General features: G+C 39.5%; 1 protein-coding gene across 8 annotated transcripts in view; it reads left to right on the forward strand.

Annotated features, from left to right (window-relative positions):
* The window catches only part of ARHGEF28 (Rho guanine nucleotide exchange factor 28), a 126437-nt gene that overhangs the window by 63197 nt on the left and 49543 nt on the right, over positions 1-13697 (forward strand). For 6 of the 8 annotated variants that reach the window (XM_055790960.1, XM_055790964.1, XM_055790959.1 and 3 more), the window contains 2 exons: positions 9240-9370; positions 11753-12054. In XM_055790960.1, coding sequence (XP_055646935.1) covers positions 9240-9370; positions 11753-12054 — 433 coding nt within the window. Of the gene's footprint in view, positions 1-1835; positions 2174-9239; positions 9371-11752; positions 12055-13697 lie in introns of those variants that run through there. The other 2 variants (XM_055790965.1, XM_055790966.1) reach the window with 1 other exon arrangement.

Consider the following 13697-nt stretch of genomic DNA (forward strand, 5'->3'; position numbering starts at 1 on the left):
CTGTTTCTCATAAAGCAGACCACAGGAATAATTGCTAACGCTGAAAGGTGAGAAATTTTACAGCCAGTGTAAAACATATGGCACTCTCTAAATGTAAACTGCTGTTTGCTCATGAAGCACTACCTTCTGACTTTAAGACTTGTATTCCACATTAAATACATCTGATGAGCAAGAGAGCACACCTGGGTAGGGAAAATCACTCTGCAGATGGGAAATCTTTTGTGTGGGAGCAGCTGGGAAGACATTTCCTAAGTGAACAAGTTATCCAACAAATATGCTCTGTTCTTTCCTTTTCTCTCAAGCTGTGGCCATGATGGGAGGCAAGCAAGTGCCCTGGATGGTGTGCAGGTGGGAAGGTGTACGTCAGCACCTGCGTTCCTCAATGCCTGGGGGATTTATCAGTGCAATTTGAACCTGACATTCCAGGGAGTGGAGATATTTTGAAATGGATGCTTAAAGCATGGATTTATATCCTCTCTGTATTTTCAGTCATCCATTGTTTGTTGTAATTCCCTGGGGCTGTTAATTATATATATAAATCAAACAAAGTCTATGGGAGTGACTAGTTTTTAAAGTGAAAGTCTAAGGCTTCCAGCGTCTGGGTCACATTATTCTTTTCAGGCCTAACAAAGCTGGCAGATCTTCAGTTAAGGGAAGGGCAGAACAATTATGTGTTTCAACTGTGTTTTATGTAATTTGTGCACTTTATGAAGTGCTTGTATAATAATTATTTTATCCCTGAAAACCTGATAGGTATTCTTCTAATGGGTTTTGAATTAAATTTGCATGTGAATTGCATTATTTTCTTTCAACAAATATGTTGTTATCTCTGACTGAAATGTGGATTGAAGAATCACTTGAAACATAATACAGAAGTAGTGCTGCAGACCTTAGCAGCCTGAAAAATAATTGAAGTAAGGAATGTTAACAAGCTCAAATGTCATCATCTTCCAAAAACTGACATTTAAGCTGATCCACATTCCCTCTCCTCCTTTATGTGGAATACAAAACCACATACATTGTGGGGTAACTAAAGGAAATGTTTGGTGGAGTTGGTTAAGAAACAGTGGACATGTTATTTTTGTGTTAGCTCTTGTATAGCCACATTTGAGCCTGTTTAAAAAAATGTAGTTTGCATAGTGTAAAGATGTTGGGGGAAGGGATAATGAGTTCCTACTGAATACTAATTGCTTATGAGTTGTTCGGGGAGACTGTATAAGAATGGAGGATTTGTTGTAAATTAGTCACTAGCTGTATTGTGCATTGCTGTGAGGTTAGACCAGAGCTGTAAAGGTGCCAGCTCTACAAAATCTTTATGATTCGCTGCCTAACTTGGTGACTGTGTGAAGGAGAAAATACTATTCAGACTAAATATTATTGGAAAGAGAGCTCCTCTAATGACAGTGTAATCTTTCTTTGTAACACTTAAAGTTCGTTTGAGTTAGAAAGATGGGAGTGACAGATTTTGAGTGGGTTATTGCATCTTTTCCAGCTGCAAGATCCCAAGGTCTGCCGAAGTTGTAAATGCTGAGAGGAGGGGTATTGCTCTGCAGTAGTACAGGGTCCAGCAGATTGATTAGTGCTGTTAGCTTCCAGTTAATCTTTGGCTTCTTTAATTCCAGCATTTTGCCTGTCCTTAATTTGTGAGTCCTTGTAAGCCCCACTTTTAACATGGAAACAAAGCTTTGAAAAAGCTTGCAATAGTTTGTTTACTTTTGAGACGCATTTTCTCATTCCTTACTTGGCTTCTATTGTTTTCATTTATATCAAAATGGGAAGGTGAGTTAATGATTCATTGGCACACAGTGACCTTTCAAATAGCTCTGGACCACGATGCAACAGCTCCACTCGAAGCTCTCATACTTTAGCCTCCTTGCTTCTGCCTTAATATTTGCAGCCTGATCTGTCTACATGCCTGGACGCCTGAAGAGAGCAAACATTTACAGCTTCTCCCTCCCCTGTGTTTAGTGGGCAATTTGATCCTTCTTCGTCCATTCCTTTATTTTACATCACTCTTAGACTTGACTTGCTATTGAGAACAACAAAGTGCAACTTTAGGAATCTGCTCTCTGTTTATTTAGCACAAAAATGGACTCAGACTCTGATTCACCTTTTAATTACTCTTGGCCTTCCTTACCTAAAATGAGGATTCGAAGAAGGGCATCCAAATCAGGTAGAAAAAGTTGTCTTATTTCAAATGACTCTTACTTAATAGCTCTGCCTCCTTTTCATTGTCTGGTTGTATGCAGGTGACTATAAACAGCTTGCATGAGGTAGATTTTCTTTCTATCAAAACTCTACCTCGCTGTTAGTTATGCTTTTGTAGATAATGGTGTTGGAATTTGTTAAGTGAGAAGAAAATGTTTTCTCCAAATTATGTACTGTTGTTTAAAATTGTTTTTATTTCTTTACTCTCTAAGGGCTTTTTTTTTTTCCTGGTTGCATGTGTGTCTGTCAGTGAGCAGCTCTGAAACCCTGGGAGCTTCATAGTGCAGCAGCGGCTGCAAAAAGCTCTGCTGGTTACAGTTGTTTTCATTTAGGGGGAATTTGATAATTCAAATATGCCTTAACTACTAACAGGACTTTTTTTCCCCCCTGAATTACATACAAAAGTCTTGTCAGAATGAAGAGGGAAATATTTTGCTTTTTGTAAAGGAAAGCAAAAGGGTCAGTTACTGTCTTTGCACAGTTAGACATTGTCCTTCTTTGTTGAGTAGTCTTTGGGAGGTAAGCATTGTAAATGTCAGAATGGTAAAGGGGGTTTTAAGGAGGTTGAAAGGCGCTGACCAGCAAGTTTATGTGATGAAGAATTGTCATTGAAAGCTTTAATGAGGAAAGATAAATTTTTAGTACATCTAAAAGAAACATAATGAGGAGAAAGAATGGCAAAAAATGTAATCTGTGCTTCCTTCCATAAATAGTTTTTTTGTGTTTCAGAAAGGGAAAAAAACAAGTAAAAGATCTACCAGTGTCATTAAAGTCAATGAACCAGGAGAATTATGTTTACACAGGCTGAAACTTTGACCTAGTTTTAGAGTGAAAAATGTGTACAGAATGCACATCTTAATGTGCAGAATGCTTTCTGAACTTTTTACTTTTATTCATGGGGAAATCCAGTATGTCTGAAGTGCATAGGAGTTTCTGTGATGTGTATGGATGCACATGCAATTTGTAAAGTAGATGAAATGGGTTGCAAGTTGCACAGTGTATGCTTTTTTTCCATCTCTCATGAGGGTTCATTTTATCTGTAAATGCTGTAGCTGCACACCCATCCTCCATGGCACTTTTGTTATTAATTTTACCTTTAGATGGCTGCTTGCTTTTTTTTTTTTTTTTTTTTAAAAAAATCCTTCACCTGTTGTAAAGCACTGTATACAGATCTAGTGTTTGCATGTTAACAGTATTGCATCTTGTTTCCCGCCATGTTAATAGTATGCCAACACGCGTGGCTTGCACACACAGCTGACTGTATGTGGGGCTGCTGGAGCAGAAGGGTGCTCTTGGGTGCATGTGCATGTTCTAGTGCTAAAGTCGAAGGGTTCACCTGTGCTTGGGGAGCTGAAATCCTGGCTGCCCATGGGGTGGGAGAAATGCCTTTGCAGGGGGACAGCAGGCTCGTGATCTGTGCTTTTTTTCTGGTAGTAGCCGAACATGGCTAGTTGATGCTGGCACGCAGGTGTGGGGTGTGTACCTTGCAGCTGCATTTCCCTCATGCAGGAGTTTAGGTCTCAGTGAACAAGAGGCTTGTAGTGCCTGGTGCCAAGCAGCACGGGATTCTTCCTTCCCACTCTGAAGGCCATAAAGTCATTGTGTACCAGCACAGCGTGCTCCAGCTGATCTGGGCATTGACATGTCAGCCTCCTCCCTTGCCCTCTGAACCAGCAGGCTGTTAATTTCCCAGTCTGGGCTTGTTCCCCCTGGGAGGCAGGGGAGCTGTGCAGACCTCCAGCAGGAGAATCCGAAGTGGGAAGTCTTAACACTCCACTTTGCACCATACACACCAGTGTTTTCAAGTTTTAAGTTCCCTGTTGCCCCAAGGTCAGCTGTTGTCCCTGCTTGGGGTCTTCTCAGACTGGGTAGTGGAGCCCCAGCCCACCCCCTGAATTCCTGGGGACCAGCAGGAGCCAAGTGCAGGCTGTGTGCCTTCAGGGCCAGGTATTGCAGACTCCCTCCCTCCTGCTGAGGCTGCGTGTGCATGGCATAACTAAATTAGGCTCATCAGGGAATGTGAATGTGACTGTACCTTAGTGGGCTGAGGAGAGGGTCTAGATTTTGTTCCTTGTTGCAAGACCCCTAATGGTATTTATTTTATTTGAAATGGCCATATGGCAGGTACTCTGCTCCCCTCCCCTTGGCACTGCATAGTCCCACCTGTTCAGGGGCAGTGACTCTCACAGCTTTTTTGGAGGCTTTAACAGCCTTCAGGTGGCTGAGAATATCTGTTGCTGACAAGACTGTCCCACTGTGCTGGGAGGTGGGAGTTACGTGCTGACTCCACTCAGGCAGAGGTGGGAATTGAAAGTGAGTGTCCCGTATCTTGGGAAAATACTTGCCTGTTGTGCTGTTGTATAAAAGTGAGACACCAACTTAGTTCTGTTTGTATATTCATTTGTATAGTAGGTAAGGTGCCTGCTTCAGGGGGGAAGGTCAGGGCTGTGAATACCATGTGAGAAAGTGTCGCTTTCTTGTACCCCATGTTTAGGTGACAAAGATCAAAGTCAATGATTGACAAGTGCCTTTATCTTCAGTGTTTCTTTGGGACAACTTTAGGACCACATCTTGAACATGATGGTATGATTTCTAGCATTCAGATGCCTGATCCTTTCCATGCAGTATATAGAAAAGGCAGCGCTTTAGTTTCCACTCTGTAGATTTAGGATAGTTAAATGTTTATGACAACAGCACTTGAAAACATACCTCACTTTACCTTCTGTTAATGCCATTTTTATGTACTCGTTTAAGTTTGCCCTCATGAGTAGTGGCACTGTCTGAATGAAGCGCTAAGGCACCTGATAAAGGGATGCAGGTCCCTCATCGAAACTGGTTGTGTAGTCCACATCTACAGATGTGCATGTCACTTCGGTTGGCCTCTCGCCAGGTATGTGTGAACTTCTTTCTCCAAATTGAGGTGACCACTTCTGGATTTAGAGGAGTATTTCTGCAGTCCTGCGTGACCCATGCACTTAGCTGTCTGCATTTTTCGCTGACTTCTTAGCTGTGTTACTTCCAGTTACACATTAACCCCTGCTCAAGTTTGCTGGGGGTAAATGTGATGAGCTGTCTGAAAACTATTCATTGTATCTAGAGAAGGGAATTTGTAATTTCTTTCCTGGCTCTCAGCTTGGTCACGTTGATGTATTTAATTTCTCTTGCTGTGTGCCCTCTCATAGAATGATTTAAGTAGTTTTGATTTTTGTGGAAAAACACTCAGTGTTATGTTCTTGCCATTTTCTGACACAGGTCATTCAAGGCTATATGTTTTCTTCTGCCAACATAAAGCATGTTTTGAATTACTGCTATGATGATTGTGTGGGTTTTTTAAAGTATTTTTATAAGCTTTTGTGCCTGGTAAAATGTGCAGCCTTTGCTGTATAACTTTGATGACAACACTACAGAAGATGTAGAGAACTTGTGCCTAGTTATTCATGGGTCAAAGTCTTTTGTTTTATCCATGTTTGGAGATTTTCCTTCCCAGCACTGTGGCTTTTGTTCACCTACATCTCAATAACACATACATCTTTCTTGACTGTTTACCAGGTAGATGGCAGAGAGCCACAGGCTCTGCTAAAGGAGACATGCCTTTATTTTGTTCTTTTTCTGTGGTCATGGCACAGTATACAGTCAGAGAATGTTCAGCTCTGGCAGAGAATGTTCAGCTCTGTGCTTGCTCAGTACTTGTTTCAGTAGCAGAGCCAAGTCTGCTATGTTGTATTCAGGTTGTTTTTACTTTAGTAAGCATCTTTAAGTCCCTTGCCAACACCTTACAGAGCTAAAAATCTTTGGGATGCACTCATACTCAAAAGAAGTGTCAGTGGCCCTGGCAATCTTATCTGTCTTTCATAAGCTGTGCTGAAGTTTTGCATCTGCAGTGACAATAAGCATTGTGAATGGGTGGGAGAGAGATTTGAGACAGTCTGCAAATGCATTTTGTTGATAGCCCTCATCTTCAGGCAAGGACAGCCTTGCTGCATGTTACTACTGGTACGCAATGCAGTGAGCTATTACCTGCTGCCATGTCAACCTGGCAGGTCTGCTGATGGTCCCTGTAAGACCGAGGTGACTTGTAGCCGGCAACACAGGCTGGAGGCAGTTAGTGGGGCTGTAGGAATGCAGTGTGTGATGTGGACATTTGCAATGGTTTTGTCACTTTTTAAACTATGCAGGCCTGTCCAGTGGAAGTAAGTTACTAGCACAGTCAATGTGTAATTAATAATGCTTTCCCCTGCATTCAGCAGTCTTTTAAATATTTCTCTTGTTACAAAATAAGCTTGATGTAGTCCTCCCTTCACCCATGTTTGAAACTGGGGGGCAGAGTGGGATTAGGGAAGGTACAGTGGCATCATGTTGCAACCTGAAGCCCAAAACAATCTGGTACCTTTTGTCTGTTCATTTGAAACCTCAATGAATATTTATTTAGATATCTCACCTTTAACAACGGACTGACTGGAACATTGTCAGAAAAACATACGGCATTTATCATGTTTTAGCAGTAAAAATTTAGCTACAGAAAGTATTGCAGATAATACATTCTGAAGTAACTTGCTGTATTTGCAGCAGCTTTCTTCAGGAGTTGTTACTTAGGTTGTTATTTTCTTAATGAATTTTAAAATAATGTAAAATGTGGTATTAAAAATTGCTATATAAATAAAAATGTGAAAGAATAGTGGCATTTTGGGTTTTTTTTTGGCTTGGGATATTTAATTCATAGTGCAGTCCATTAACTGACTGTAGAGACCCCAGCATTGGTCCCTGTCGCTGAAGTCAAGAAGCTGTGCCTATAAGCTTGGATTTATGCCATGATCTGGGATTCCCTAACACCTGGGCTGTGTTTCAGGGATATGTGTTGAACCTTTGCAGCATAGCACTGGAGCCAAATACCACCCTTGCCAGTTGTACCCAGTGGGTTTATATATGAGAGGGAGTGCATGCTGGGGAAGGTAGTAAGCATCCAAGAAACAAGAGGATCTTGATTTTGTCCAAGAGAGTTTTTTTTTTCCTTCCTGGTTGTTGGTTTAAGATCAGCCTTTGGAAAGCTTTACAGGCCACAAGAAAGTACGGCCAGTTTTGCCAAATCACATTTCCATATGATTTTAGCTGCCAGAGTCTGATGAACTGCTGTAGAAAACAATGCTTTTATACCATTTATAAACAAAGGCTTTGGGACCTTGGCAGACATAAGGAAATGGTTTGTATCTTTAACAATTCTCAAGATGGCAGTCACTAAAATCATGTTAAAATCTTGCAGGAGGAAGAAGCAAAATGAGAAGCATAAGGATGTTTTGATTGTATGAGATCCCGCAAAACCTGCCAGGACTAGAAACCAAATAATTCTTAGTGTGCCATTTCTAAATGGGGAGTTCCAGTTTTCTGTAAGTGTAGAGCTTCCGGTTCTTGGGCTTCATGAAATGGCACCTTAAAATTAAATAAAAGCTATGGTGTAGCATTGCAGTTTCTGCAGTGGTCTGAGAGTTTTTTTTCTTTTTTTTTTTTTTTTTTTTTTTTTTCCCAAAAGAACAAATGCCCCAGACCTTGACAAGTGTAGTTTCTCGTCCAGTGCCATTTCTTCATTATAACTTTTCTTTCTGTCTGATGGCCATAGGTATCTTGGATGGGGCTCTAAGCAAACTGATCTAGTGAAAGGCGTTGCTGCCCGTGGCAGAGGGGTTGGACTAAGTTCCCTTCCAACCCAGACTGTGCTAGATGATTCTGTGATCTTCCAAAAGCAGTTACATTGCTTTAGGAATATAGCCTGGGAAAAGTCTTTAGTGGCATCTTTTCCTTTCAGCCTTTTCAGAAAAGATGAATGTCTGATGCATACTGAGAATAATTTTTGGAATAATTTTCAGTTATTCAATAGACAAACTGGAATTAAGTTTATTGAGAGTTCTGATTTCTGATAGTTTGCTGGGTATGATTCTTTATCACATCATTCTTATGCTAGTCTATCTCAGTTCACTTCCAATGGCAATGTTTGACTTACAGCATCTTAAAATAAAGAAAATTGCATTACAACTGTAATTTTCTTTGAGCTTGTTTTCACACAGTCTAGGACAAGGCTGGGTTACACTTTGTCAGATTTTGCTCCTTTTACAGTCAGAGGATAATATGCTGGATTGGTGCGTACTTTTCATATTTACAAGCAGCTTTAAGAGAAGTGAGCCTGCAGGACAGACTGACAGTGTTTCTGTAACGCTTGATTAGGTTTTCTGCAGCTCAAAGCCATGAAGTAGTCACCCTGTGCATTTTTTTAATAATATTTGCAATCATGAACACATTATTGAAAACTAAACTTTGAAATTCTGTTAATGATTTCTGGTGAATCTGATAATTTCTATTTTCAGTACCAAGACCAGACCAGATGCAGTCTTCATCCCAAACATCTTGTTCCTGGGTCAGGTCTTGGTTGATTGCTGTCACTCTGTAAAAAGACACTATCAGTGGTATTTTCCTATTACAATTTTGTTGCTGCTTTTTGCTTTAAAAACAGTAGTCTGCTTTATTGGTTTAAGGTTAGTATTTGTGTGGCTCCTAGTAGGTAGAATGCTTTAGGAGAGTCATTATTTGACTGCAATTGAACAGTATTCTGTTCATATAACGTATCAGGTGTTACGTATTTAATATATAGGCCAGAATAACGCATATTTCATCCCAGCCCATAGATCTTGTCCTATGTACTTCTGCAACCACAGATCTCTACAAAGTTCTAGGTTAGATGGAAAATAGAAGGTTCTGCTAACCAAGATACAGGAACACTTATTTTTAAGTTATACGAGTTATATGAATGAATCTGTAGTACCTCTTAGAGTTTTGTCAACTGTAAACTTCTTGGAACATGTAGCAAGTGTTAGGCAATTACAAAATGGGCAGATTTTTGAGACACCACTCAAATATTACTCAAACGGTAATCCTAAGATTTGGTGCTTAATGTTTAACTTGGCCATTTTTATGACAGTGTACATACATGAGAAGAAAGTGGTTTGAGATTTAATGGCATGTTTTTCACAATTTCTTTTTTCCAGAGCAGAAACATTCTACTCTTGATGTTCTCAGAAAACTCAAGGCTCCACCTACTTGCTTTGCTGCAGCCAGACTTTCTGCGATGCTGAGTGGAAGTGATGAAGTATATGCAAACTGCATGGTAGTAGACCGAGTAAGGTTATGTTTTAACTTTTGGCAAATATTTCATCATCTTCTGTTAAAGTCACTTACTTGTGTGATAGTAGCATCTTCTAGATCTGTGATGTGTGGCCAGTTAGTAAAGCTCTAAAATAAAAACAGTAATACCTTACTCTTCTTAGCTATATTTTGTAACTTAGTTCTGAGTCACTTTAACAGATTCATTGATGATAGGAATTATTCTCCCTACCCTGTAGGGAGAACTCTAAGGGAGCTCTTACTGTCTTTTCTGTGTGTTTGTGAGCTAAATTGTATTTGCCTATTTCTGAGAAACATTAACATAATGTATTTTGTTCCTGTACACTTCATATTTTCTGAATTCTATGTGCATTCACCATAGAGATGAATTTGCTGATGCTGGCTAATTTCAGAAGTTGATTAGATGCTCATAGCTAAGCTAATAGTCTCAACAAAAATGAGATACTGCTGAAAAGATGAAGTTGATGTCCTACAGCTGACATGAAGCATTCTGATACTGGAGATCCTGACTCAGTATTCATATTTCTGATTTATTTGTCACCAGCACTGGAGATGAGCCACAGCATCCAGACCAAATTATATTTTACATCACCATGTTGCATCTGAAATCTCTCCCCCCATGGTCACATTCAGATGTCATAACATGGGCAGGGGGTACTAGTCCAACGTCATTTGTAGCGGCTGTATGTAGTTAAAGAGCTGCTGAATTCTTGGGGCGTGCAGCTGTGTTTGAGTGATGGTTGAAGTGATTTATTTATTTGTAACCTGCTGTGGGCTTTTCCTGGGGTGAAAGTTGGAAAACACGACTAAGAAATGATCAGATCATAATGTTAGAAGAAGGCTGAGATTTTGCAAGTGTGATTTTTTCCCCCTCTTTTGTGTGGGTTTTTTTTTCCCATTTCCTGAAACACTTCTCCCACTGCATTCACTGCAGTCCAGTTCGTTGTGACAGCTTTTCAATCAGAGGCCAGCGTGTTCAAAATGCACCTAAGTTACTGAGAGATGCATGAAATAATGACACAGGAGTGAACAACTGGCAGGAGATGATATATGTAGTTGGTGAACCATTGATTTTAACAATACCCAGGTTGAAAGGACAGAGCTGCAGAAGTGCAGCTCCATTACAAATGCAGATATTACCTGAGTGTATTACTGGAGGGTCCTTCAGTTTGGATTATTAACCTTTACTCAATACATAGCCACATTCAACTTTTGTTAAATTGCTGATTGGGGCCATATTCTCCCTTAAGCATCACACAGCAGGAGCTGGAATGGCTACCAGAGACGGCCTTTCTGGTGCTGAGGGAAAACGCTGCCTAGGCAGGAATAACTTTGAAGGAAGGAGCAGCTGTGTGAGACCTGGGAAAAGCATTTAACCTTTGTGCATCTTATATACACAACACAACAGAAGTAATTCCAGACTTGCATGCGTTGCTTTGAAAGCAAATGTGGGCTGCCGTAAAAATGCCCACAGTTCTTTCTGTCTTTTAGTAAAAGAAACATCATTACAATGGGGATGAAAACACATCCTGGGGCTGAACAAGAGGAGGTCAGCAGTATTAAAGACCAGGGCTTTGGAGATGCTTGCTTTTATACAGGTGCTTTTTGGAGGCTGGGTGTTTTCACTGGCCATGTGACCTTTCAGTATAATTCACCATCTAAATAGACAGCACAGCATCTAACCAAAAGACTGACAATAAACTGTGTTTTAGTATTTTCTGCAGAGTCGACGGAGAGAGTTCAAATCAGTTGCACAAAGATTTATTTGTTAGGAGGGCCTAAATCCTGATACCTGTACCTGAGAAAACATAATTCCCAAACTCCGTTCCTTCTTTGTGCAAGAGGAGGGGTGAATCATGCCCATAATAGCATAATGGCTAAAAAATCAAGATTTCTTTCCCTGTGTCTCCTGGAGAACCTCTGTTCCAAGTCATGTATATTTATCTCAAAACTTAGGAAATTGGTACTGGAAAATAAAAAGTACATGATGTGTAGGCTGATTTTTCCAGATTGCACAATGTTTGAATTCTCCTCCATATGTCTCCCACACTAATGTATTACGCGTAGTTTTTGCTTGATTCAAGGATATTTTTTAATCAAAGCTATAAATATATGAATTGATACATTTAACAAAAGGTATAAATGTGAGACAGACATCCAGTAGACTTGCAAATACCAATTCATTCCTACTGCAGTTATGGAAAAAAATGATGCAAGGTCTAGAATCTCTTAGCTGTATAATTTGCCTTCAATTCATGTAAAAAGTAATAGGGGGGAGAAAAAAGGCAAAACACATAACCATGAACAAAATGGCAAACTAATTTGATCCTTGTTCCCTGACACTACGTCTTACCAGCATTCTTTTTTTTTTCTGCAGGCTGGAGATGTAAAGACTGATTGTGTTCATGGGGATGGTGTCAGCAGTGAAAGATGTCTGAATCCCACCAGCTCAGTCCCAATAACTAAGAGCTCTTCTTCTCCCTCCCTTGAGGAGAATGACCAATATATGTATGTTCCAAATGAAGGAAATCAAAGGCCAGCGAAAAATGGAGAAAATGCAAGTTTAAGACATACTGTTTCACCTTCTACTCTGTATGGAGCAGATTCATACCTTCCCTTCAAGACCCATGGATTTATTAAGGACCGGGGCCAACTTTATGCTGACATGAGAAAAAGAAGGTATGAATTGACTTGATAATATGGCCAGATTGAGGATTATTTATGATAAACTTTTATTTCAAAATATGAAGCAGAATCTGTAATAATAAATATTTTTACTGAGGTACAATCACTGTTTTCAATCACTAATATTTAAATTGTCCTAATGATCTGTTTTCATAAAACATTTATAAAGACATTTTTAACAAATAAAAGGTGTTGTCTAAGTAAATAAATTTTTAATGTAAATTTATATGTTTACACCTTTTTTCTTGTATGTATTCTTTAAAGAAAAAGAATCAGCTTTTCAGTGTAAGAGTTTCCATTGTGGCATTTTTGTCAGAAACCAGAATTTCACCCGAGTTTTCCTCAGTTAAATTTCCCATTAAGAAAATAGTCCAAAATGTGTTGAACTCTGGGAATATTTCCAGTCTTTGCACTGCCTTGTAGAAGGACCAACTTATTCCTGGCTGCATATTGGTTTTTACCTCAAAAGACACAGTGCAGAGTACAGTGTGAGCTTCTGGTAGGTGCAAACTGATATTTGCTCTTTTGCTGGTGCTGGTTTGCTTCCAGCAGAGCCAGTTATCTGAGGACCCTCTTCCAGCTGGCTTTAGGTTATACTGGGAACAGGTTGGCTTCAGGAATGTGGAGAGCTTTGCAGATGAAATCATAACTTTTATTTTTAACACCTATTAAATTTCCCTGATAAAAAGGCTTTATTTCTTCTCTGGATAGAAGAGACATGAAATCAGTTCCCTCTTGTACAGAAAGAAATTTGAATCTGTCTCCCACCTTTCAAGAATGTTTGGATTATTTGGAGGAAGGACATCGGATCTATATCAAAACAGGAAGGAAGCAGTAGTGTCTGTCTGTTGTCGACTGAAGTGGGCAATAGCATTTTCTGTACCTTAATTTGAGATTTTTATGCAACTACAAAGTCCCACTAGGAGGAGTCTTAACACAGATACGACAACAAGTGTCAGACTGAGTTTTCTTTCCACAAACTCTTACTTTTGCTAACTATGGGAATATGTATATATGTACTATAAATAATCTTCTCTGTCATAAACATTTTTCTCCTATACATTTTTAGATATCCCCACCTGTTTTAAGGCCTAGCTCAGGTACCTGTATATGAGCTTTAAAAGCTTATATGAATTTTCAGAGAGATGTGATTGACCTTAATGTGTCCACTGTAAGTGATCCAAATATTATAAATAAAATAAGACTACCAGTATGTAATTCCAGCAGCACCTTTTTTTTAACAGATCTTTAAATGAGCTTTTTATGTCAGAAAAATTCCCTGGGTAAGTTAGTCTGTTGACAAAGACATGTATTGCTTTTCCAGTTCTAAAATGTGACAGTAACTGATAATGGCAGTTAAATAACTTGTTTCTGAGATAACTATTACTAGGAAACGCTGTGAAAGATGTCTCCAAGATTGTATTAAGGAAGTAATTTTGGACAGTTTTGATAAAGTTGCCCCCTGACAAAGTGAATTGTTGTGGTGCGTGAAGGAATTGGTGTGCTTTTATTGTGAGTAGGAACTCTGGCTACTTAGAAATACCACACATAATTTAAAGTTTTATGTTGTAACGCTGGAATGTTATTGCAAGCAGTCAACCATTCCTTCCAGTCACTCTGATGAAGAGACTCTGAAC

The sequence above is a fragment of the Falco peregrinus genome, chromosome Z (genome assembly GCF_023634155.1).
Source record: "Falco peregrinus isolate bFalPer1 chromosome Z, bFalPer1.pri, whole genome shotgun sequence".
NCBI lineage: Eukaryota > Metazoa > Chordata > Aves > Falconiformes > Falconidae > Falco > Falco peregrinus.